Below are 24,874 nucleotides of genomic sequence, written 5' to 3'. Positions count from 1 at the left end.
CAGAGCTAAGGAACAAACCCAGGGCCTTGCACTTACTAGGCAAGTGCTCTACCACTGAGCCATCTCTCCAGCCCTCAAAGATTTATTTTAAGTCTGAATACACTGTCACTGTCTTCAGTCACACCAGAAGAAGACACCAGATCCCATTACAGATGGCTGTGAGCCACCATGTGGTTGCTGGGAATTGAACTCAGGACCTCTGGAAGAGTAGTCGGGTGCTCTTAACCACTGAGCCATCTGTCCAGCCCAAGGCTTTTTTTTTTTTTTTTTAAGTTTATAAAAGAGATAAAAGCTTTTAGATATGTTAGTATCTAAACTAACTGTAATCTATACTGAAATCCATACTATAAAAAGGGCAGTAGATTTATGTCTTTGAGTCCTAGTAAAAGCTTGGGAATCCAAACAATAGCACAAAGAAAAGGGAATCTGAGACAGCTTTCCGTGTACCTCAAATCCTTTCCTCAGACCTGTGAGTCTCTCTCAAAGCCTCCCTACTAAGTAGAGCTTCCGTCTCCTACGACCTGAGGCCCCGCTGACTTGTGCTCACAGACTTCCCTCTTGAGTTATACACTGTGTGTGGAGGGACAGAGGAGGGGTGCAGCACTACAATGGAAAGTTCTATGTAAGCAGAGAATAATGTCCTGTGCTGAGGGAGGGCTAGCTATACTGCTCTTAGGTTGTGTAGTAGGGTAGCCCAGAGGGAAGGGGAGTAAGCCATTAGGGTGAAGGCTTGACTGGCCCCATCACTGTCTCTACTGACAATGGAGGGGAAATTCTGATGTGCCTCGCACGGTAAAAGAGAGGCAAAGAGGAGCTCATGACATATGAAGAGTTAGCAATGGAGTTTAGAACACGTGTTCCTTCCAGGGGGCCAAGTGTGTTAACAGGATACGGAGAGCACACTTGAAGTCTGTATGCGCCGCTGCTGATGTATTGTTGGTGACCTGGAAGGCTCTGGTGAGGGCTATTAATTCTGCCTGTTGCCTGGTCATGTGTGGGGATAGGGAGGGTGCTCTGACAATGATATCATCTGAGGCCACCGTGTAGTCTGTGACACGGTGGCTGTCTGACAGGAAGGAGTGGCCCTCTCTATAAAAATATAGACAGATGTAGCTAAAGGGCTCTCCTGTATGTGCGGGTGACGGGGGCAGAGGTGTGAGGGTCTTAGGAAGGAGTGAAGAGGGCCTGGAGAACACTGGGTTAAAGGATAAATGAGGGATTGAGGAGGACAGTGAGACATGTTAGTGATGAGTTTTCAGTAACTGAAGTTTGGAGGGATAGAACCTGAGATGGTGTAATTGCTATTCTGGGAGTATAAAGATGGAGGTCTGCCTAGATGAGGGCCAGGCTTGGAAGGAGAGTGGTTCTTTCAAAGAACTGTACATCAGTGGGAGGAGGAGGCCATGGGGAGATCCAGAAGTAGCCTGGTATAGAGGATGTTCTAGAAATCGGTACCCAGTGATCAACGAGCAAGGGAAATTGGCCCCCTCCACAAAGGAAAGCCGATCATATTTTGTTGAGGGTGGAGATAAGGAGCAGAGATGGGTAAGGTGGTCTGACGTGGGGTGTTGATGGGTTGGGGTGAGAGAGAATCCAAGATGGGTGCCCTGGGGAGAGGAGAGTTAAGCTTCAGAAGTGAGATCAGTAACTCCTGAGACTGAGGAAGAGAGGACATCCACATACTGAAGCAGGTGGAAGGGGAAGAGAAGAAGGCAGGCGGAAAAGGTAGGGCTGCCTTTGAACCCGGGGGAAGGACAGTCTTGGTCAGTTGTTGGGGATAGTTGAGTATTGGCATCTGTCCAAGTGAAGGCAAGAAGATCTTTTTTTTAAAATTTATTTTTATACATTGCGGTTGTCTTCAGACTCACCAGAAGAGGGCATCAGACCCCATTACAGATGGTTGTGAGCCACCATGTGGCTGCTGGGAATTGAGCTCAGAACCCCTGGAAGAGCAGCCAGTGTTCTTAACCTCTGAGCCACCTCTCCAGCCCCAAGAAGATCTTGGGAATGACTGTCTAGGAGTACTGAGAAAAACCATCCTTAAGGTCAAGGACTGAGGCGTAAGTCATGTTACCGGGGATTGTGGGTAGGATGTGTAATGGCTGGAGGCTACAGAGGGAAGGCAGACAACAGCAGTGTCATGGAGCAAAGGTCTTGGACTAGGTAGAAGGTCCTTCTAAGTGTTTAGGACTGCCAATATGGGAGCATGGCAGGGCGAAGAGGTGGGGCATGGGAACCGCTTGGATAAAGAGATTCCAGGTCCCCTGGTTTGAGGCCTCTGAGGCTGGTTAGGAATAGGGGGTGTTGGGGTTGGAGATGTAGGCAGAAGCTTCCTGAAGTGTGGCCAAGAGCAGCTTTGGGATTTTGGAGAATGGGAGAGTGTACAAATGAGAGACGGAAGAAGGGTGAGGGGATACGTAGGGCTGTCCTGGGAGCTGCTGTTGGGGTAGAAGGCAAAAGTTGTGCCAATTTTGTAAAGGGAGGAGGGTGTGGGGGTAGGAGGAGAAGGCAGTGGGGAGGCACAAGCCTTTGAAGGAGCAAAGACAGGAGCAAACTGAGGGTGGAGTTTGGAGGGATCTGGAGGGCTAAGGGTGTGGAAACGGGTTGAGTGCTCCATGTGAGTTTAGGCAGGTCAGTCAGTATCACTGGAGATCTGAGAAAGATAAATTAAGGAGGAGATATAGTCCAAATGACTTACGTATCAGGGCAGAGACCTTTCGTTACCTAGATTCAAGTTGTCCTGGGCCCCCATGGCCTTGATGGCTGTGGTGGTGAGTCTCTTGCTATCATGAAGGGCAGTGGGCCCTTGCTGGCAGACCCGGGTCTGAGACAGTTTTCCTGTAGAGGAATTTGGGGAAATTGACCTTACCTTGACTTTAAGTATGGTAATCAACCCGAAAGTATTTACTGGTTGAGCAAAGTCCAGGCAGCAGACAAGGTGTGTGTGTGTGTGTGTGTGTGTGTGTGTGTGTGTGTGTGTGTGTGTGTGTGTGTGTGCGCGCGCGTGCGCGCGCATGCACGTGTATGGTTACCCAGTGGTCAGTGTTACCACAATCCAGGTAGAATCATCCTGTGCATTCCCTGTTTTCTTTGGAGACCACAGGTTCATGTTCAGTATGTCTCTATAATTACTAAACATTTAAACACCATGTTTAGATGATCTCTGGAGAGTTTGAGAACCATCCTGCTTAGTATGCTTGATTTTAGGTTTAACCTGGGAAACATTCATAAATCAGGTGTAGGAAGTCCAAGGAGAGAAAGAGTGGACAAATTAAACTCAGCTGAAGGGAAATGAGAGAGAGCGAGAGCGCGCACATGTAGTGACTGAACTGGCTCGGATGGGTTTGTGCATGGAGAAGCTCTTAGGAAAAAGACAGCACAGGGCAGCTCCAACTCTGTGGAGGGAGAGAGAGCTTTTGGAGGGAGCTGAGAGCAGTAGGCTGGGCAGACTGCAACTGAGAGCCGAGAGACAAGAGAACCAGGACACAGCACAGAGCTGTAGGCGTCTCCTAAGGGGAGGAGAGGAAAGGGTTAAGCTGGGAAGCAGAGTGTTTTATCCGCATGTATGTATGTGCACCGTGTGCATGCCTGGTACTTGCAGATGCCAGGAGAGAGTGCTGGATCCTCTGCGACTGGAGTTACAGCCTGAATCATGGACAGTCGTATGCTGCCCTGTAGGCACCGGTGTCCGTGTTCTATTGCTGTGAGGAGACACCACACCCACAGCAACTCATAAAGCATTTAAGTGAGACCTGCTTACAGTTTAAGGTTCAGTCCATTACCCTCCTGAAGTCAGGGAGCCTACTGAATGTTAGCCGAGAGTTCTACATCTGGATATTCAGGCAGCAGGAAGGGAGAGACAGACACTCGGCTTGGCTTGAGCTTTTGAAACCCCAAAGTCAACCCCAAGTGACACTTCCTCCACCGAATTCTTCATAAGTATCGCCACTCCCTAATGACCCTACACGTAAATGTATGGGCCTATTAAGGTCATTGCTATCAAAACAACCACAGTTAGGACCTGAGTCCAGGTCTAGCAAGAACAGCCGTGTTCTTAACCACTGACCCATCTCTGCAGTCCTACAGTAAATACATTCGTTATTAGAATTTCTGGGACTGGAGAGCTGGCTCAGTGGTTAAGAGCACTGACTGTAGCACTGACTGCTCTTCCTGAGGTCCTGAGTTCAATTCCCAGCAACCACATGGTAGCTTACAACCATCTGTAATGAGATTTGATGCCCTTTTCTGCTGTGTCTAAAGACAGAGACAGTGTACTTATATAATAAATAAATAACTCTTTAGGGGTTGGGGATTTAGCTCAGTGGTACAGCGCTTGCCTAGGAAGCGCCAAGGCCCTGGGTTCAGTCCCCAGCTCAAAAAAAAAAAAAAAAAAAAGAACCAAAAAAAAAAATCTTTAAAAAAAAGAATTTCTGTATCAGGAATCAGGTTTAGTAAGTGTCACATGGCTGTAATTCCAACACTCCCAGTGCTGAGGCAGGAGGAAGTTCAAGGTCAGCCTTAGTTCATTTGAGTTTGGGATATGAAAGCCTGTCTCAAAAAAAAAGGGGGGGGCCTGGAGAGATGGCTCAGTGGTCAGCTCAGTGGTTACAAGCATAGACTACTCTTCCAGAGACCCAGAATTCAAATATTATTGTGGATCACAACTCCAGCTCCAGGGGCATCTGATGTCTCTGGCCTTCTCAGGCACTTGCTCTGGCGTGCACATATCTACACAGACAAGCATATTCATAATAAAATAATAAAAATAAATCATTAGCAAAATAATGAAAAAACAACCCACGACTCTTCTATAGGGCTGCCAGAGGATCAGCAGGTAACAGCACTTTCCATGCAAAGCCTGTTCAGATCTCTTTAGAGCCTAGGGTGGAGGGACCAAGTCCTGAAGGTTGTCCTCTGAGCTCTACACACACACTCCCTGTAAAGAGAACCAACTCCAGAAAGTCATTCCCTGACCTACACACATACCCCATGTAAGATATAAAATTAAGAATTAAAAGAGGGGTTGGAGATTTAGCTCAATGGTAGAGCGCTTGCCTAGCAAGCGCAAGGCCCTGGGTTCGGTCCCCAGCTCCGAAAAAAAGAAAAAAGAGAAAAAAAAAAGAATTAAAAGAGGCCAAGCTTGGTGGTGTCTACATTTAATCTAAGCACTTTGGAGGGAGAGGCAGTTGGATTTCCCTAAGTCTGAAGCCTATGGTCTACATAGTGAAAGCATCTTTGAAAGTTGTGTGTATCACAGGGTACATGGGGAAGTCTGAGGACTACTCAGTAACTCTCAAGAGTTGGTTTTCCACTTTCATCATGTGTGTCAGGGGTGATGAACTTGGGTTATCAGGCTTGGTGACATGTGCCTTCCTCCAGTGAGCTGTTCTACCGCCCTTTATCTTTCGAGAGAGAGTCTTGCTGAAGGTAGAACTTGCTAATTAGGCTAGACTGGCAGGATAGCAAGCCCTAGAAATCCTCCTGTAAGCTTGGGATGTAGGTTCGTGCTGCTCACTCATGTATGCACGTGTTCGTGTGGTGTGCGTGTGCGTGTTGGGGGTGGAAAGCATGGGGTCAAAGTTCAACCTTGAGATGTCAGTACTCACTTTTCTGCTTCTGAGGCAGGATCTCTCTGCTGCTTCATAAACCAGGTTAGTTGGCCCAGGAGCTTTTGGAGAGCCTCCTATTTCCACCTTCCACTTCCTGAAGGTGCGCAGTGAGAAATCGAATGCCTGAGCTACGGTGTCTGGCTTTTACAGAGGGGGTGTCGGGGATCTGAACTCAGGCTAGTGGGCTTGTGGGGCAAGGGCCTTTACCCACTGAGAGCTTTTGTTTGTGGTTGCTGGGGATTGAATTAGGTCCTCATGCTTGGGCTATACAGATAGAGCTGTCTTCCCAGCCCGCCCCTTCTGCCTTCCCTCCTTTCTGTACCCCCCTCCCCTTTGTTTTGTTTTATTTTATTTTTTGCTATTTATCTCAGGCTGCCTTGGCCTGCCAAATGCTGGCCTTATGGCTGTGAGCCATCCTGCATTTTAGTGTCTTAGAAATTCCCAAGTGTGCTGGCTAGTTTTATGTCAACTTGGCACGGGCTAGCGTCCCCTGAAAGGAAGGAACCTTGACTGAGATGACTCCTCCATTCGCTCTGTAGGCAATCCTGTAGAGCATTGTCTTAGTTGATTGATGGGGGAAGGACCCGCCAATGGCCTCTGCATCAGTTCTTACCTCCAGGTTCTATCCAGGTTTCCGCACCTGCCTGGACTTCCTTCAGCGATGGACTATGTAAGTCAAAGAAACCCTTTCCTCCCCGACCTGATTTTGGTCAGCATCAGGAAATATTGGAAAATGTAATCGCCGCTGCAGTTGAACACTCCCCCTCTTTAGCCTTAATAAATCCTCTATGATAGAGATGACTATCTCGGAGATTCTAAAATAAAAAGAAAATCTCACTTATCTACTGCTTTTCTCCCCTCTCCCCACTTCTTCAAGATTGGAGTATTAGAATTCTAATGTTCATGCTCCAGCTGTCGCAGACTCGTTCTCTTTCACGGACATGGTAGGGGGATGAGAACAGGACAGATAGGGACGCTAGACAGGTTGGTCATTCTAGGCTTTCGTTCTAAATCGAGTGATTTCCCTAACGTTTTGCAAGGGCAGCCAGTTAAAAACTCAAAGAATATTCTTAGAGGCAAAACCGAGCGTTCTCTGGGTACCAAACGTTGGAAAGTTGACAAAGAATATGTAAGATTCAGACCAAACTCTCCCAGACCATCTGAACGCGTGGAAAGAGAAAAACCCCCAAAACTAGCTCACTCTGAACTCAGTAATTAGAGTAGCGGCTCTGCATGACGTAACTCCACAGGCGCTCCAATCCCACGTGGGAGGAGCAGCTGCTCCCGCCCCTTAAGTGGGACGCCACGCCCCGTTCTCTCCCCGACCAGTCAAACACTGCCTTTTGGTTTCTTTCCCCCTTTTCCCGCCATCCAGCCCTCCCATCTTGACCCTCTGGTCCAATCACGGAGGCCCTGCCATCCCAAGTCCTCTCTAGCTTCCCAAGTCTACGCGGCGGGCGCAGCCCCAACAGGCAGGGGCGGGCGGGGCTTGAGGTCCCGGGGGAGCACCATATATTACTGGGGGGAGCCGGAGCAGACACTGAGCTGCCTGCAGCTGCTCGGGCGGGCACTCCTAGAAACCGCCCCATGGAGCGCTCCCCAGAAGAGGGCGCCGGCCCCGAGCCCTCAGGGCAGCCCCCCGCCACGGACTCCACGCGGGAGCGGGACGGGGGCTCTGGGGTCCCACCTGCGGGCCCAGGTGCGGCGAGCGAGGCCCTGGCGGTGCTGACTTCCTTCGGACGCCGCTTGTTGGTGCTGGTGCCGGTGTACCTGGCAGGGGCAGCGGGTCTTAGCGTGGGTTTCGTGCTTTTCGGCCTCGCCCTCTACCTGGGCTGGCGCCGGGTCCGCGACGGGAAAGAACGGAGCCTGAGGGCAGCGAGGCAGCTGCTGGATGACGAGGAGCGGATCACGGCAGAAACGCTTTATATGAGCCATCGGGAACTACCTGCCTGGGTGAGTTACCACGTCAGCCCTTGGTGCAGTACAGCTCTTCCCAGCCCCTCAGCTCGGGCTCTGCCTCCCTACGAAGTCAGCTCCCCGACTTAGGGCAGCGGCCCCCAGACTTTGCATCGTCCCGTTAGCGCTTGTTTGCTGGGACTCACCGCTCCAGGACGGCCACCCACTCTCCCCGCCCACCCTTGCCGCAGAGCGGATCCTTCCACGGAATCGGGACTTCCTCGGTCTCCTCGGACTACAGCAGTCCGTCTGAGCTGGCGCTCCCAGCCAAGCGTGTAGAATGCTCGCTCCTCCCGACTTCTGGTGCCACTCGCGCCTTTGCCGCGCAGCCTCTGGGGATCCCTCCACCCCACCCCCCTTGATGGCTCAGAGGTTCCCTCGCCTCTGCTAGCGCTTTCAAGGCTTTTTATCTACTTAAGGGCATAAGGGTTTTCCGCTTCCTGCCTTGTCCCTAGGTACCCGCTGAGACCCAGCCCTGCAAGCATTGTTCCGCTGAGTCCCAGCACCTGGGAATGACCTACCACGGTCGCCTTCCAGCCTCTAGCCGGCCGGGCTGCTAGACTAAGGGAGGAGGTTCTGGGACGAGGGTAGCTCGGGCTGCTGTAGTTCCCGCTGCTCCTTTTGACTCGCACCCTGGTGGCCCCACCCTTTTCCGGACTGTGGGCAGCCTTCGCTCGCTTGCTCAGCTGACCCAGGCCCTTATTACTACACCCTGTCTCCTGAGCTGAAACAGAAGCCTCTCCCTGACCTTGCTAAGCTGAGCGTATTTCCAGCCCCTTTGGGTACCCTCCCTACTCTTCTCACTTAGAGGTGCCAGTTAGGTAGAGAGAGGCTAACACCAGTCACACTTGCTGTGCCCTGGAGAGAGAAAAAAAAAGGAAGAGATGGTTCTATGTACCCTAAGCAGTAACTGTAATTGCTACTCCTTCTCATTGGGATCAATCCAACACCTCCCCACCTCAGTGCAGAGCACAGGTGCCCTTTCCCACTCAGGAAGAGAGAGAAAGGAGGTAGGGAGGAAAGGAATGAGGGGAGGGAGACAGTGCGGAAGCTTGCGCAGGCACCAGCGCACCAGTGCACAGGCCTAAGTCTCTTCCTGGCTGACTCTAGGTTAGCAGGGCTGGCTTTCTTCTTCTTCATCTTCTTATACTGGAGCCCACGCCCAGTCCTAGGGGAGCAGGGAAGGCTGGACAAAGGAACTAGGACTACTCGATCCCAGGTCCCCCGGGCTCTGATTTGACAGGATCTCCTCCTGAAAGAATGTGTCCTTCTCAAGACTCCTCCCCTCCCCCTCCCCTCCTTTGCCCCAGAAGCTGCCATTTCGCATCTCAGAGCTATCTGAAGCATCTCTATGTGGCCCCACGTCCTACCTGCTCCCCTTATTAAAGAAGCCTCAGTGTCCCCAAATACTAAGGAGAGAATTCTCCCACCCCCAGGATTGCGTCCTTAAATCTATATTAGAACCTTTCTCTTACTGGGCGTGGTGGCGTGCCTTTAGTCCTAGCACTTGGAGGCAGAAGCAGGTGGATTTTTCTGAACTGTAAGACTGCCTGGTCTATATAGTGAGTTCCAGGTCAGCCAGAGCTACATAATGAAACCCTATCTACAAACAAATGGAGAAAGCAACTTTTTTCCCCTTTGTTTAACCCATAGTCTCATACAGCCCAGGCTTGCTTTGAACTCCCTGCTGTCCTGCCTTTACCTAACAAGTGTTGGCATTATAGGTTTGTGTCCCCACGGCCAGCTAAAACCTTCTCCCAATAAACTCAAACTTTGTTTTTTTTTTTTTTTTTTTTAAAGAGGCGGGTAGAGAGAGGATGGCTCTTCCAGAGGTCCTGGGTTCAATTCCCAGCACACACATGGCAGCTCACTCACACTGCCTGTAACTCCCGATCCAAGGGATCTGACACCTTCACACAGACATACATGCAGGCAAAACACCAGTGCACATAAAATAAGTCATTAAAACAAAAAAGGTGGTGGGGGGAGGGAGGGGAGAAACCTCAGCACCCCAGCCCTGGGTATGAGGACCCCTGTCGTACAGACACGTTCATCCCAGGAGCCTCTTAGGAAGCATGGCTGCCAAGTGTACTCATCACGGTCTCTGCCCTCTCCACGTCAGGTCAGCTTCCCAGATGTGGAAAAGGCGGAGTGGCTGAATAAGGTGAGGACTGTGTCAGTTTTGATTTTTCCTGGGTGGGGTTTATTCCCCTTTCAATGCCTTTCCACACTTCCGTTTCAGCATAGTCACCAGAGCTGCCCATGGGACGAGTCTGAGGGGCTGTGTCTCCATGCCCACACCGGGCTCTGGACACTGAGCCCAAGGTGGCCTCAAATGATGCTCCCACTGCAGCATCCAGCCTCAGGAAACAGCTGTACGCTGCCATGCCCAGATAGAACTCGCTTTAGACCGGTGGTTCTCAACTTCCTGATGCTGTGACCCTTTAATACAGCTCCTAAAGTTGTGGTGACCCCAACCATAGAATTATTTTTGTTGCCACTTAATAACTGTAATTTTGCTACTGTTATGAATTGTGATGTAAATATCTGTGTTTTCTGGTAGTCTTAGATGATCCCTGTGAAAGAGTCATTTGACCCCCTGAGGGTCACATCCTATAGGGTGAGAACCTCTGCTTCAGTGGGAAAGGGGCCTCCCCGCCTCTCTGCTCTCTGACAGTCTTCCTTCCTTCCTTCCTTCCTTCCTTCCTTCCTTCCTTCCTTCCTTCCTTCCTTCCTTCCTTCCCAGATTGTGGCGCAGGTATGGCCCTTCCTAGGTCAATATATGGAGAAGCTTCTGGCTGAAACGGTAGCCCCAGCTGTCCGGGGAGCTAACCCCCATCTGCAAACTTTCACATTTACTCGTGTGGAGCTGGGTGAAAAGGTACTCGTGTGAGGGAGTGGAGAAGGGTTGGTGGGGCACCCCGAGGGCTGAGGTACACCTTTTCCCCTCCTGCCTCTTCTGAGACCACCTCTCTCTTTAGCCAGTAAGAATCATCGGAGTCAAGGTTCACCCTAGTCAGAGAAAAGATCAGATTCTACTGGACTTGAATGTCAGGTAACTTCCCACCTTCCCCCCCCTGCCAGTGGGCCCTTGGTCACCCCTGACTACTCAGCTGCCCCTGCTCTCCCTAGAACCCTAGCACTAACTTCTTTATTCTCTTCTTACTGCCTCCCAGCTACGTGGGGGACCTACAGATTGATGTGGAAGTTAAAAAATACTTCTGCAAAGCCGGAGTCAAGGGCATGCAGGTGGGGCTGACGTCTGGGCCTTTCTATGGGGTCTTTGCCCTAAGTGTTTCGGGCTCTGGGGAAGGAGGCGGGGCTAGGAACAGCTGAGCCTTGGGAGGTGTGGCAGGACCCAGCGGGTCGATCTTCGCTTCTCCCTCCAGCTCCACGGTGTCTTGCGGGTGATTCTTGAGCCGCTCATAGGGGACCTTCCTATCGTGGGGGCAGTGTCCATGTTCTTCATCAAACGCCCGGTACGGAGAACACTGTTGGGAGATGGGAGACATGGGACTGTGGGGCTCTGGAAGAGAGGTGGGAGCGTGGGGTTCAGGAAGAAAGCGGTACATAAAGGTAGCTATGGACATTGACAAGATGGATCAGAGGCTGAGTGTGCCTGTGCTCCCTAGGATCTGTCCTGACTCTCCTGCCCTTCTCTTCCAGACACTTGACATCAACTGGACAGGGATGACCAACCTGCTGGATATCCCAGGACTTAGGTATTGGGCACCCTCCTAAGTACCCAGTCCTGGGCCGAGGGTTCAGAGATACAAAACAAGACACTTTACCCTGTGCCTCTGAGCTCACTGTGCTTGGGGAGATTGAAAGTAAACTCCAGGGAAATCTGACTGAGGTTTTTTTTTCCTTCTGTGGGAGGAACATGCACTTTGGTAGGGGACGGAGAGGATATAGCAAAGGGAGTTGGGGGCCAAGAGGAACAAAAGGGTCCTCAGAGTCTTCCTCACTGGCTGGGCGGGACTGGACCCACTTTCTCTCGGGGCCCGTGGCGCCAGCAAGATGGTCAAGTGTGGTGGTGTCCATACTTCCCAGAAGCTCCGCAGTCATCGACAGGACCAGAAGTGGCATGGTAAACAGTACAAGAAAGCCCACTTGAGCACAGCCAGTCGGTCTGGGGTCGCCTCCACAGCATTCTGGCCCCAATGATGGCTGCTTGAACTTCACTGAGGAAAATGATGAAGTTCTGGTTGCTGGATTTGGTCTCAAAGGCCATGCCGTGGGTGATGTTCCTGGAGTCCGCTTTAAGGCGGTTAAAGTAGCCAATGTGCCTCTTTTGGCTCTGTACAAAGGCAAGAAGGAAAGACCAAGATCATAAATTTTGACAATGGAAACAAAGTAATAAATTTTCATATTCTGAAAAGGGGGGTGGGGCTGAACTACCTAAACTAGGTGTTGGGGGCTCACATCTATAATCCTGGGACGTGGGAGGTTGGAGTTCAGTGCCATCGTGGGCTACATAACAAATTCCAGCTCAGCCAGAGATATGCAGTGAGGTTTAAAGGTTTAAGTCTTTGTTTGCAGGAAGACACACAGTTGGGGTAGGGGAAAAACCTAGACATTGAACCATTCTCCCACTTCCCACTTAGCTCGCTCTCTGACACAATGATCATGGACTCCATTGCTGCCTTCCTTGTGCTCCCTAACCGACTGTTGGTGCCCCTTGTGCCTGACCTTCAAGATGTGGCCCAGCTGCGGTCCCCACTACCCAGGGTATGGCATCTCTCAAAAGACTGAGCTTTCCCTCAAGGGCCTGTGCTGGGTCATAGTTTCTCACCAGTGGATTCCTGACCCCAGGGCATCATCCGGATTCACCTGCTGGCGGCCCGAGGTCTGAGTTCCAAGGACAAGTATGTGAAAGGCCTGATTGAGGGCAAATCGGATCCCTATGCGCTTGTTCGAGTGGGCACCCAGACATTCTGCAGCCGCGTCATAGATGAGGAGCTCAACCCTCGCTGGGGAGAGACGTATGAGGTAGGAAGCCAAGAAACGTGCGTGCATGTGTGCGTGCATATGCGTGGGTTTGTCCATAGATGTGTGCATGTATGCTCCTGTGCATGTGTGTGTACACACTCGTGTACATGTTTGCATTTTTGTGTGTGTGTGCACGCAAGTGTGCATGCATGTGCATGCCCACACACACCGAGCGCGCACGCACACACACACACACACACACACACACACACACACACGGGCTTGAGACCCTGAGAGACGGTGGGAAGACCACAGCCCTCTGTGCTCTCCAGGTGATAGTCCATGAAGTTCCAGGACAGGAGATCGAGGTGGAGGTATTTGACAAGGATCCAGATAAAGATGACTTTCTGGGAAGGTGAGACTACCTATTTAGATTCTAAAGTCCCAGTACTACCAAGATTCTGGAGGCAGCAGATCATGCACCCACAAAACACACCCTCCCTCCCTCCCTCCCTCCCCTCCATGTAATCATTACGCATGCACTGCTCTTGCAGAGGATTCTAGTTTGATCCCTAGCACCCAGGGAGGCTTACAACCTCCGGCCTTCTTAGGCACCTGCACTCACATGTACATACCCACACACAGAATTCTTAAAAATAGCGAAGTAATGGGTTCAGTCCCCAGCTCCGAAAAAAAAAAAATAGCGAAGTAAGAAAGGATTCTTGGATTACTCCTGGACGGTGAGTGGAGGGAAAGCTGCTGACTTGCTAGTACTTGTGTCACTGTCCTCTCCCCCCTCTTCCAGAATGAAGCTGGACGTAGGGAAGGTATTACAGGCTGGAGTCCTGGATAATGTAAGTTGGGAGAAGAGGGAGGTGGAGCGATCTCTCCCTCTGGGAAGTGACAGCTGCTGCCTTTTGGGTGGTCTCTGACCTCTGCTTGTCACTTCCCTTCGACTCCCTGCAGTGGTACCCTCTACAAGGTGGGCAAGGCCAAGTTCACTTGAGGTTAGAATGGCTATCACTTCTACCAGATGCAGAAAAGCTGGATCAGGTAAGAGGCCTAGGACTCGGAGGCTGGGGACACGGGGGTGGGGGTGGGGTGGGGGGGTGAGGTCTGACCTCTGCTCCCTCCTCCCAGGTTCTACAGTGGAATCGAGGCATCACTTCTCGGCCAGAGCCCCCGTCAGCTGCCATCCTTGTTGTCTACTTGGATCGAGCCCAGGATCTTCCTGTGAGTTTGGCTTGTAGTATGGGTGGATCCGAGTCTTGGGGAAAGGATGCCCACTCCTCCTTTGCTGAGGATGCAGATGCCCCTGCCTGCAACGGTTCTGAGGAGGGGTCAGGTCCACCTTGAGGAAGAGTCTGCTGGCCCTGCCTCACATCATCAGACCACAGACACCCAACACTCGAAGGATGATGTCTGAATTCTATTCCCCAACACAGCTGAAGAAAGGCAACAAGGAACCCAATCCCATGGTGCAACTGTCAGTTCAGGATGTGACCCAGGAGAGCAAGGTAGGGGTGAGGACAGCACTGGTTCAGAATAAAGGGGAGCAGGCCTCGCCTGCCTTACAATGCTTGCTAGTTTCAGAGCACATGGGAATGGTGCTGTGTCATCCTCCTCAGGCTACCTACAGCACCAACTGCCCAGTGTGGGAGGAGGCTTTCCGATTCTTCCTGCAAGACCCTCGAAGCCAGGAGCTTGATGTGCAGGTGAGAGCTGCCCTGTCCTGACTGCCTCCTCCCAACTGCCTCGTCCTGTCTTCCAGGCTTTTATCAGTTGCTTTTCCCCCTGCTTTCTTAGATCTGTTTTTACGTGTGTGTGTGTGTGTGTGTGTGTGTGTGTGTGTGTGTGTGTGTGTGTGAGAGAGAGAGAGAGAGAGAGAGAGAGACAGAGAGACAGAGACAGAGAAACAGAGAGACAGAGATAGATAGAAGATAGATAGATATAGAAAATAGATTAAGCAGAGCTCCAGGGACTAAGCCACTACCTAAAGACTATACATGGACTGACCCTGGACTCTGACCTCATAGGTAACAATGAATATCCTAGTAAGATCACCAGTGGAAGGGGAAGCCCTGGGTCCTGCTAAGACTGAACCCCCAGCGAACTAGACTGTGGGGGGGAGGGCGGCAATGGGGGGAGGGCTGGGAGGGGAACACCTATGAGGAAGGGGAGGGGGGAGGGGGATGTTTGCCTGGAAACCGGGAAAGGGAATAACACTCGAAATGTATATAAGAAATACTCAAGTTAATAAAAAAAAATAGATTAGGTAGGTAGATAGATAGAAAATAGGTAGATAGATAGATAGATAGATAGGGATTAATTTAGCCTTCATCTGTTCCTTCACAGTGCTGGGATTAAAGGTGTGAGTCCCACATCTAGCTTTGTGTTTTGTTTTGTTTTTAAATATTTATTTATTTTATTCATATGAGTACACTGTCGCTATCTTCAGACACACCAGAAGAGGGCATCAGATCCCATCACAGATAGCTGTGAGCCACCATGTGGTTACTTGGAATTGAACTCAGGACCTCTGGAAGAGCAGTCAGTGCTCTTAACCACTGAGCCATCTCTCCAGCCCCACAGTGTAACTTATTATTATTTTACTTGTTCATTTTTCATCCTGCTCACTAACCCCCTCTCAATCACCCCCTCCTACAATTTTTCCCAGTTGTTTTTTTTTTTTTTTTTGGATAGGGTCTCACTGTGTAGGCCTGGCTGGCCTCAAGCTCACAGAAATCCACCAGCCTCTGCCTTAGTGTGTCAAAGTGTGCCACCACACCTGGCTTAAAATTTATTTTTATAATTGGTAACTCTGTACTTAAAATGAGTAATTTTTATGGTGTGGAGATTTGTGTCCCAATAAACTTAGCATGTAGCATTTAAAGGTCATAGAACAGTCAGGAAACATTGTATCATAGCTTCCTTGCTTCCTGGTCAGGTTGAGAGAGGAAACATGTAGCTGCTGATAGTACAGCCTTGGAAGGTCCTCGGAGAAGAGAGGGAGGTTGGAGGAAGTAGGGTTGGAGCCTGGGGGCCAGCAAAGCATTGGCTCAGTTGGGAGATAGAGACATAGCCTGATGACCGGCATTTGATCTCCAGAAAATACTTAAAGGTGGGAAGAGAGAATCAACTCCACAAAATTGTCCTCTGACCTCCACACATGCCCTTGGGACACATTCCATGTATGTCACACGCCCATACACAGCAAACAGTCTTTTTTCATTTGGAACAAAGATCTCAACTGAGCCCGAAGGATAGTAAGTGAGGCTGGAATAGGCAGGAGAGAGAATGAAGAAGTTCTCGGGGAACAGAAAGAGCAACAAGGCAGAGCGAAGGTGGTGGTGTTGACAAAAGGCGGTCATAGGCCGCTTTGTAACTGTCGGGAGGGAGAGCAGAGCTGGAGTCCTGTTCCAGTGTCCTCAATATGCCTCCTTCCCTAGTGATTCACCTCCATTCCTGTGTCCTGCCACCAGGTGAAGGACGACTCCAGGGCCCTGACTTTAGGGGCCCTGACCCTCCCGCTTGCTCGCCTGTTGACTGCCTCTGAACTCACCCTGGACCAGTGGTTCCAGCTCAGCAGCTCAGGCCCAAACTCCAGGCTCTACATGAAACTGGTCATGCGGGTATGGCTATGGAGGAATTGTGCAGGGGGAAGTGGGAGGGGCGTTGGGGGGGCGGCTGTGGATTCTTTGGAATTCAGAGAGTGGAATAGGAGCTACCCTATGCAGGCACATCAGAAATGGTGTGTAGTGCTGACTGGGGGAAGGAATGAGAGGAGCCCAAGCTCTGTCCTCGGCCTGCGGCCTGCGCAGGAGTTCATCTGCTGACTGCCCGTGCTGTGCACTCACGCTGTCTTTCTTATACTGCAGATCCTGTACTTAGATTCCTCAGAAGTGCGCTTCCCCACTGAGCCTGGTGCCCAGGACTGGGACAGTGAGAGCCCAGAGACAGGCAGCAGTGTGGATGCCCCACCTCGGCCCTACCACACAACTCCTAACAGCCACTTTGGGACTGAGGTAAATTGATACCTGGAAGCTAGAAGGCCCTGTCTGTCCACTGTGTACCAAGCCTGTTTTAGGGGTGCTTCTGAGAGCTCTTGCTCCCTTTGGTCAGCATCTGTTCCTTCTGTAGAACGTTCTTCGGATCCATGTATTAGAAGCCCAGGACCTAATTGCCAAAGACCGTTTCTTGGGGGGACTGGTTAAGGGCAAATCAGACCCCTACGTCAAACTGAAGGTGGCAGGAAGAAGTCTCCGGACCCACGTTGTTCGGGAAGATCTCAATCCCCGCTGGAATGAGGTTTTTGAGGTCAGAAGTGAGTGGCTGGGGCACCTCTATCTGTCCCAACAGTGACTGCCATTCTTCTGTGATCATCGGATGAGGGTGGGGTCAGCTGATGGGGATGTGGTCAGCTGATGGGGTGTGGTCAGCTGATGGGGGTGTGGTCATCTGGTGGGGTGTGGCCATCTGGTGGGTGTGGTCATCTGGTGGGGGTGTGGTCAGCTGATGGGGGTGGGTAGTCATTTGGAGAGGAAAAAGAGAGACTTCCCTTTTCCCCCACTAGGTGATTGTCACATCAATCCCTGGCCAAGAGCTTGACATTGAGGTCTTTGATAAGGACTTGGACAAGGATGACTTTTTGGGCAGGTAAGAGGATAGGAAGCAGTTGGATAGGGCCCATAGGCCGGGGTGTCGACAGTCAGCCTCGTCTTTACTCTTCACCACAGGTATAAAGTGAGTCTCACCACGGTGCTCAACAGTGGCTTTCTTGATGAGGTGAGCATGGGCTGAGAGTCTGTGTCTCCTGATCTTGACCCAAGCCTCATTCTCATCCTCAACCTTTCCTGCCTGTACCCACAGTGGCTGACCCTGGAGGATGTCCCATCTGGGCGCCTGCACTTGCGCCTGGAGCGTCTGAGCCCCAGACCGACTGCTGCTGAGTTAGAGGAGGTAAGAGGAGCCGCTGGGGCAAGACAAGGCAGGGCGCACCCTCTGCCAGTGTCCAAATCGCATCTCAGGTCCCAGGAGTCAGTCCCCGTGCATAGCCCACTGTGTGTCCCAGGTGCTGCAGGTGAACAGCCTGATCCAGACCCAGAAGAGCTCAGAGCTGGCGGCAGCCCTGCTGTCTGTCTACTTAGAGCGCGCGGAAGATCTGCCGGTGAGAACAACCAGCTCCAGCTCTACGCCCAATAGGTTCCTGCCAGGGTGGTGTTGGGGTGAGATCAATCGAAGCTGTGAGGATGGGGGCTGTCACATGAACATGGAGGTGTGGCTCTGTGCTCTGTGACCTTAACATGTAACTGCGGGGGACTAGGTCTAAACTTACGAGTGACTGATATTCTCCTTTCAGCTCCGAAAAGGAACCAAGCCTCCCAGTCCTTATGCTATTCTATCCGTGGGAGAGACATCCCATAAAACTAAGGTAGAAGGAGATGCTCTCTAAGGGGATCCTTCCCTGATAAGGTCGGGAGGGAGGAATCTGCAAGACTGAGTGCCACTGCTCATCCTAACCTCTCGATTGCCAACAGACTGTCTCCCAGACTTCAGCCCCCATCTGGGAGGAGAGTGCTTCCTTTCTCATCAGGAAGCCACATGCTGAGAGCCTGGAGCTGCAGGTACTGTGAACTCCTGACCAGGCACAGGGTGACCAGAAAGGAAAACTGGTGGCAAACACCTGTGATAGCTCCTGGGAATCTGAGGCAGGAGGATTGCACTGAGTTCAAGGCCAGTCTGGGCTAGTAAGACCCTGTTTCAAGAAAAGAACACACCACCACCATCAAACAAAAGAGAAGTGTTAGGGTTTTACAGCTGTGAACAGACACCATGACCAAGACAACTCTTAGAAGGACAGCATTTAATTGAGGCTGGTTTACAGGTTCAGAGGTTCAGTCCATTATCATCAAGGCAGTAACATGGCAGTGTCCAGGCAGGCATGGTGCAGGAGGAGCTGAGAGTTCTACATCTTCATCTGAAGGCTGCTGGCAGAATACTGACTTTCAGGCAGCTAGGTCTTAAAGCCCACACCCATAGTGGTACACCTACTCCAACAAGGCCACACCCCCTCCAACAAGGCCACACCCCTCCAACAAGGCCACACCCCCTCCAACAAGGCCACACCTCCTCTAGCAGGGCCACACCTTCTAATAGCCACTCCCTGGGCAGAGTATATACAAGCCATCACAGGAAGGAAAGCTTGAGTCCTCAGCTCTGGTCACAGTGTCATGGGAGGACAACAGTTGGAGGATACTTTTAGAAGAGTAGGTGAAGGTAAAGGCAGACTTGAGGAGAGAAGAGGAGGGGTCCTACCAGACCAGGGAGGTGGGGCAGTGAAGCATCCTTGGAAAGCTTCTGAACTTAAGGGCTGACAGGCCCTAAGCAACAAGACTAGAAAGGTCAGTGGTGGATCTCAGGGGCAGCTTACAAACACCTGCCCTCCAGCTCCACAGGATCGGGTGCCTCTTACAGTCCTTGAGTGAGTACTCTCATACACACAAATGAAATAAAACCAGAATTTTTTTTTTTTTTCTGGAGCTGGGGACCGAACCCAGGGCCTTGCGCTTGCTAGGTAAGCGCTCTACCACTGAGCTAAATCCCCAACCCCCAGAATTTTTAAATTTTATTTTTTTTATTTATTTATTTATTTATTTATTTATTTATTTATTTATTTATTTTGAGACAGAGTTTTCTCTGTGTCATGAGCCCTGGCTGTCCTGGACTTGCTCTGTAGACCAGGCTGGCCTAGAACTCAGGAGATCCTTCTGAGTGCTGGGATTAATGGGGTTGGGGATTTAGCTCAGTGGTAGAGCGCTTGCCTAGCAAGCGCAAGGCCCTGCGTTCGGTCCCCAGCTCTGAAAAAAAAAAAAAAATTAAAAAAAACTTTGGCGAGGGACAGCTGTGTGTGCCTGTGCTTCTCTGGAAGATCACAGGTTCTAGGTTTACTATGGATGGCTTCAAGGCCAGCCTAGCTCATGAGGCCCTGTCTCAAAAAAGAAAGGGATTTGTAAATTTTTAAAAATTTGTTAATTTTTTTTTAATTTAATCTTTTTTTACAGTTCAGATTTTTATCCCCGTCCTGGTCCACCCTCTCACTGTTCCATATCCCATACCTCCTCCCCCAACTCCCTGAGGATGTCCCTGCCCCCACTCCCCAGACCTCCCCACTCCCTGGGGGCCTCAAGTCTCTCGAGGGTTCGGTGCATCTCTGAGTGCAGACCCCGCAGCCCTCTGCTGTGTGTGCTGCCTGGTTGGTGCTCAGTACCTGTGTCTGTGAGATCCTGGTCTGGGGTCCAAGTTAATTGAGACTGTGGTCCTCCTACAGGGTGGTCCTCCTCAGCTTCTTCCAGCTTTTCCCCATTCAACCACAGGGGCAGCAGCTTCTGTTCGTTGGTTGGGTACACATATCTGCATCTGACTCTTTCAGCTGCTCGCTGGGTCTTTTGGAGGGCTGTCATGATAAGGCCCTTTTTTGTGAGCACACCATAGCCTCCGTGTCGGGCCTTGGAGAATTTGTATTTTATGCTAAAGTGTGAGTGATTGTTTTAGACCTGCAGACAGGAGGATGGTGGCCAACCAGGACAGCAGTAGGAGCAGGCGGACCTAAGGGACTAGCTAGTCTGGGTGTGGTGGCACAGGCTTGTAGTCCTATCATAATCTTGGTCTTAAGGTGGAGGTCATCCAGGGCTACATGAGATGCCATCTCAAGCAAGTGAGGGAGGCCTCTGAGTAAGTAAAGGAGGACATTATTACAAAGACCTGCTAGGTTTTCCTGGGGGTGGGTTGTTAGTGTGTGTGCATACATGTGTGTGAATGCAGGTGTGTGTGGGTCACAGAATGCATGTAGAGGTCAGGCAACCTGGATGTCGTTACTTGACTGCCACCTTAGTTTAGATGGGGTCTCTCTGTTTTTGCTCTAGGTCTACTGAAGCTGGCTGGTCAGGCTTTCAGGGGTTACCTCCCCTCCCGGTAGCATAGGTACTTGTGTTGGTTTGTGGGGTGTGAACTTAGGTCCTCATGCTCCTGTTGCAAATGCTCTTACCCCCTAGGTCGTCTCCTAAAAAAAAAAATTCTCATGTAACCTGGCTGGCCTAGAGCTCCCAGAGAGCCATCTTCCTGCCTGTCGCCCAGGTGCGAGCTACCCAGCCTGGCTCTTTGTTTGTTTTGTTGTTTTTTCCTGTTAGAAATTAGTGCATCTAAACAACAACTTCTGGGCAGTTTTGTTGTTAACTTTTTGGGACAGCATCTTACTCTGTAACCCTAGACTGGCTGGTCTCCTGAACTGCAGGCGCCCTTCACCCACCTGCTGTGCTTATTCGGGAGAAGGTCTTCTGTCTTGCCCTTGTGAGCACAGCTCTTACCTAACAACTCTGATAATGGAGGAATACTTCAGGGGACCTGCACTGTAGCCAGAACACAGGTTGCAGGAAACAAGATAGGTTTCAAACGTAGAAGAGGCTGAATATTGCCAGGAGAGAAAACAAGACTATTAAAACTGTCTGAGCTGGGTACGTGGTGGCAAATACCATGAACCCCAGTACTCCGGAGATAGGAAGGTGGATCTCTGTGGGTTACAGAAGTCCAGGATAGCCAAGGCTACATAGAGAAACCCTGTCTCGAAAAGCCAAAACCAAAAAAAAAAAAAAAAAAAAAAAAAAAAAAAAAGTTTAAAAGGTTAGGAAATACAAAATAGAAATAATCGTGTTAGTTATATTTTAAGATCTTAATTATGGGGGCTGGAGAGATGGCTCAGTGGTTAGGAGCACCGACTGCTCTTCCAGAGGTCCTGAGTTCAATTCCCAGCAACCACATGGTGGTTCACAACCATCTGTAAAGAGATCCGATGCCCTCTTCTGGTGTGTCTGAAGACAGCTACAGTGTACTCATATATAATAAATAAAAGAAAAAAGATCTTAATTCTGCATAGGGGAGTTGTGTCTGCATGTGTGTCAGGGAAGCCAGAAGAGGGTGACAGTTGTGGGATAGGCTGCCATGTAAGTGCTGGTAATCAAATTCAGGTCCTCAAAGAGCAACCAGTACTCTGTGGTGGCTGGGCCCTCTCTCCACCACTCACGTCTGCACAGGAAGGTTTTAAGACGTTACATATGGGCTGTAGAAATGAGAGCAGGACAGGCAGGAAACTTTCTGAGCCAGGGAGTCATGGCGGCACTCAAGCTGGCTTCAAACTCGGTATGTGGCTGAGGGCCACTCTCCTGCCTCTACCTCTGCAGTTGGGGGATGACAGACTTGCACCACCACACCTGCTACTGCATTGAGCGTCACCCCCGGCCCTCTGCTGTATTTGCGTTTTCTTTTTGAGACTGTGTAGCCCTGACGAGCCTGGAACTCGCTCTGCAGACCAGGCTGGCCTCAAATCAGAGATCTGCCTCTGCCTCCCTCTCCCTCCCAAGTGCTGGGGTGTGTGCCGCTGCTGCCCAGTTGTGCCTGGCAATTTTAGTTTCTGCCTCTCCTTTTTCCATTCCGCTGGCACTACTGTCAAAGCTTACAAAGTAGAAAGTAGAGGCCGCTTTAGTTGAGAGAGGAGAAGGTAGGCAGGAGGCTTCATGGCACATACATGTAATCCTAGCTCTGGGGAGGCTGAGCTACGAGATCCTGAAGGCAACCTGGATGAGCCTTAGCGTCTAAGAAGAGGAAAGGGGGAGGGGCTAGCTGTAACACATGAGCTGCTCCTCCAGAAGAGGAACTTTCACCTAAACCACCAGAGTCTTTGGATCCTTATCAGTGCCTTTGCCCCACAGGTTCGGGGTGAAGGGACAGGCACCTTGGGCTCCATATCCCTGCCTCTCTCTGAGCTCCTCCAGGAAGAGCAACTCTGCCTGGACCGCTGGTTTGCACTCAGCGGTCAGGGTCAGGTGCTAATGAGAGTGCAGCTAGGGGTGAGTACCAGGGCCGGCCCAGAGGGCTCAGGACTCCAGAGGGTAGGAGCTGTAAGGAGAGCCCTCCCGACTGAGGGCTCCGCCTAGTTCACACCTCTCCTGCCCCCAGATCCTGGTATCCCAGCATTCAGGAGTGGAAGCCCACAGCCACAGCCACAGCCACAGCTCCTCCTCTCTCAATGAAGAGCCTGAGGTTTTAGGGGACCCCACTCACACCGCCTCCCCAGTCCTAGAGGTCAGGCATCGCCTGACACATGGTGACAGGTAAGGGGCTGGGAAGGGAGTCGCATGTATGCAGGAGTGTGAAAGTGGGTCACTGGGTTCCTAGATCCTGTTGTCTCTGTTTCCCACAGTCCCTCCGAGGCTCTGATTGGGCCCCTGGGCCAGGTGAAGCTGACAGTGTGGTACCACAGTGACGAACAGAAGCTGATCAGTATTATTCATAGCTGCCGGTGAGACCCTGCCTACCGGTCCTATATGGTTCCCCCCACCCATTGCCTCCAGTGCTCCAATGCTCCCATCCTTGGTGCAGGGCCCTTCGACAAAATGGACGTGATCTCCCAGACCCCTATGTGTCGGTGTTGCTGCTCCCAGACAAGAACCGAGGCACCAAGAGGAAGACCTCACAGAAGAAGAGGACCCTCAATCCTGAGTTCAATGAGCGGTCAGTAAATGGGCATGGTGCATCAGCGGGGGCTGGGGAGGCCTGTATCGCTAAGATCTAGTGCCTTCCCCAGGTTTGAGTGGGACCTGCCCCTGGATGGGACTCTTAGAAGGAAGCTCGATGTCTCTGTGAAGTCAAACTCCTCCTTCATGTCAAGAGAGCGTGAGCTTCTGGGGAAGGTGAGCGGGCATGGACTAAAGCTCTGGGGCCACTTGGGGTGTGACCATATCCTCACACAGGGGTTTTACCCGGGCTGTGACCGTATCCTCACACAGGGGTTCACCCGGGCCGTGACCGTATCACATAGGGATTCACCCGAGGCGTGACTGCATCACATAGGGGTTCAAAATGATAAAGTATGTTGCTAAAGAGTTCTTTAAAAAGTACCAGAATGACATCTTGCCTCGTCACCTTCTGACCCAGGTGCAGCTGGATCTAGCAGAGATAGACCTTTCCCAGGGTGCAGCCCAGTGGTGAGTGTCTGCAAAGGAGTAGGTGGGGCTGGCTATGCCAGGGGAGAAATCCCAATCACAGGATGTAATGAAAGTGAGAACCACAGGACCCCTTGGCATGTTTTTCACGTAGGAGAGAACCCAGCTGGGCATGGTGGCTTATGACTGTGGTTCTAGCCTGAGGGAAGCTGGAGAATTGAGAGTTCAAGATCAGCCTGGGCTCTATACCAAAACTGACATACAAGCCTTCTTCATTCTGCCTGAGCTCTGTCTTTGCTTCCCTAGGTACGACCTGATAGATGACAGAGACAAGGGCGGTTCCTAAGAGCTGGGCTGTGACAGCCTGGCACTGCTGACTTCTCGCCTTGCCTCATGCCCCTGTGTAATGAGCCTTCACAGCTGGGGCTCCAGGGCTGAGCCTGTGCCCTTTTGCCTTCTGGGCCCATATAAAGGGTCTTTGCCTGACCAAAGAGGATCACATTGTCCCCACTACTGCACGGCCTTGCCTTTCGCTGAGGGCTCCTAGGGCGGGGCCTGAGCTGGTTATTTCCTGCCTGTACCTCCTCCTTCCCACTCCTCAGGGCCTCACGCACCGCACCTGTGCCTGGCCGCTGGCAGCCCTAGCAGTGGCGTAGCTCATGCCAAATACAGCTTCCAGAAAGCCTTTTTTTTTTTTTTTTTTTTTTTTTTTTTACACATAATAAAAAAATACACAGAAAACAGTGCCACTGGGCCTGGCGCTAATCTCTACCTCACTCTAAGTCTGCATGTTGTTGAATGGGGCGGAAGGTCTTCTGTGATTACATGGTCATCTTCTCAGCTGTCAGAGAGAATAAACATAGGGGTGTGAAGGTAGATGACGGGCCAGCTCCTCAGACTGAGGCTCTTGGACTGCGGGTACGAGATGAACAACAATCCGTCTGTGTCCAGCTTCTCATATGCACGCGCGCGCGCGCACACACACACACACACACACACACACACACACACACACACACACACACACACAAACGCGCTTTCGCCCCATGGTGGCTGCGTCAGTCCCGCGCGCTGTATGAACTGGGAACACTTGGAACACTTGGATTCTATAGAAACCTCCAAGTTGTTAGAAATTGGTCCTGGGGCTGGAGAAGTGGCTCAGCGGTTAAGAGCACTGGCTGCTCTTCCAGAGGTCCTGAGTTCAATTCCCAGCAACCACATGGTGGCTCACAACCATCTGTAATGGACCCAATGCCCTCTTCTGGTGTGTCTGAAGACAGCATCATATATACATAAAATAAATAAATCTTTAAAAAAAAGAGGGGTTGGGGATTTAGCTCAGTGGTAGAGCGCTTGCCTAAGAAGCGCATAAAGGCCCTGGGT

General features: G+C 51.1%; 1 protein-coding gene and 1 pseudogene across 2 annotated transcripts; both read left to right on the top strand.

Annotated features, from left to right (window-relative positions):
- Positions 1-7,003: 7,003 nt before the first annotated feature.
- On the top strand, positions 7,004-24,237 carry Esyt1 (extended synaptotagmin 1). Of its 2 annotated transcripts, XM_032909151.1 has the most exons (31): positions 7,004-7,562; positions 9,688-9,729; positions 10,312-10,446; positions 10,547-10,620; positions 10,742-10,814; positions 10,955-11,044; positions 11,232-11,287; positions 12,173-12,296; positions 12,381-12,557; positions 12,830-12,912; positions 13,303-13,351; positions 13,464-13,550; positions 13,638-13,730; positions 13,943-14,014; positions 14,126-14,212; positions 15,980-16,129; positions 16,376-16,522; positions 16,638-16,814; positions 17,071-17,153; positions 17,234-17,282; positions 17,367-17,456; positions 17,569-17,664; positions 17,857-17,928; positions 18,035-18,121; positions 22,259-22,396; positions 22,506-22,660; positions 22,750-22,848; positions 22,929-23,060; positions 23,134-23,239; positions 23,484-23,533; positions 23,798-24,237. In XM_032909151.1, the coding sequence occupies exons 1-31, from the start codon at positions 7,197-7,199 to the stop codon at positions 23,835-23,837; spliced, it is 3,279 nt and encodes a 1,092-aa protein (XP_032765042.1). In that variant the 5' UTR covers positions 7,004-7,196; the 3' UTR covers positions 23,838-24,237. The 2 variants fall into 2 exon arrangements, with proteins under 2 accessions (XP_032765042.1, XP_032765043.1); XM_032909152.1 differs by lacking the exons at positions 22,259-22,396; positions 22,506-22,660; positions 22,750-22,848; ... (2 more) ...; positions 23,484-23,533; positions 23,798-24,237 and adding exons at positions 20,170-20,228; positions 20,420-20,569.
- Positions 11,298-11,946, top strand: LOC116906203 (annotated as a pseudogene).
- Positions 24,238-24,874: the final 637 nt, after the last annotated feature.

The sequence above is a fragment of the Rattus rattus genome, chromosome 1 (assembly GCF_011064425.1).
Source record: "Rattus rattus isolate New Zealand chromosome 1, Rrattus_CSIRO_v1, whole genome shotgun sequence".
NCBI classification, from domain to species: Eukaryota; Metazoa; Chordata; class Mammalia; order Rodentia; family Muridae; genus Rattus; species Rattus rattus.
This window is presented reverse-complemented; position numbering and strand designations above follow the sequence as displayed.

What these genes read in the sequence shown, in the direction of transcription:
- Esyt1 (XM_032909151.1), top strand. Translation starts at nt 7,197, where the DNA reads ATGGAGCGCTCCCCAGAAGAGGGCGCCGGCCCCGAGCCCTCAGGGCAG. An exon ending in AGACATCCCATAAAACTAAG is followed by an intron (nt 17,929 to 18,034) that starts GTAGAAGGAGAT and finishes GATTGCCAACAG; the next exon opens with ACTGTCTCCCAGACTTCAGC. An exon ending in CTGAGAGCCTGGAGCTGCAG is followed by an intron (nt 18,122 to 22,258) that starts GTACTGTGAACT and finishes TTTGCCCCACAG; the next exon opens with GTTCGGGGTGAAGGGACAGG.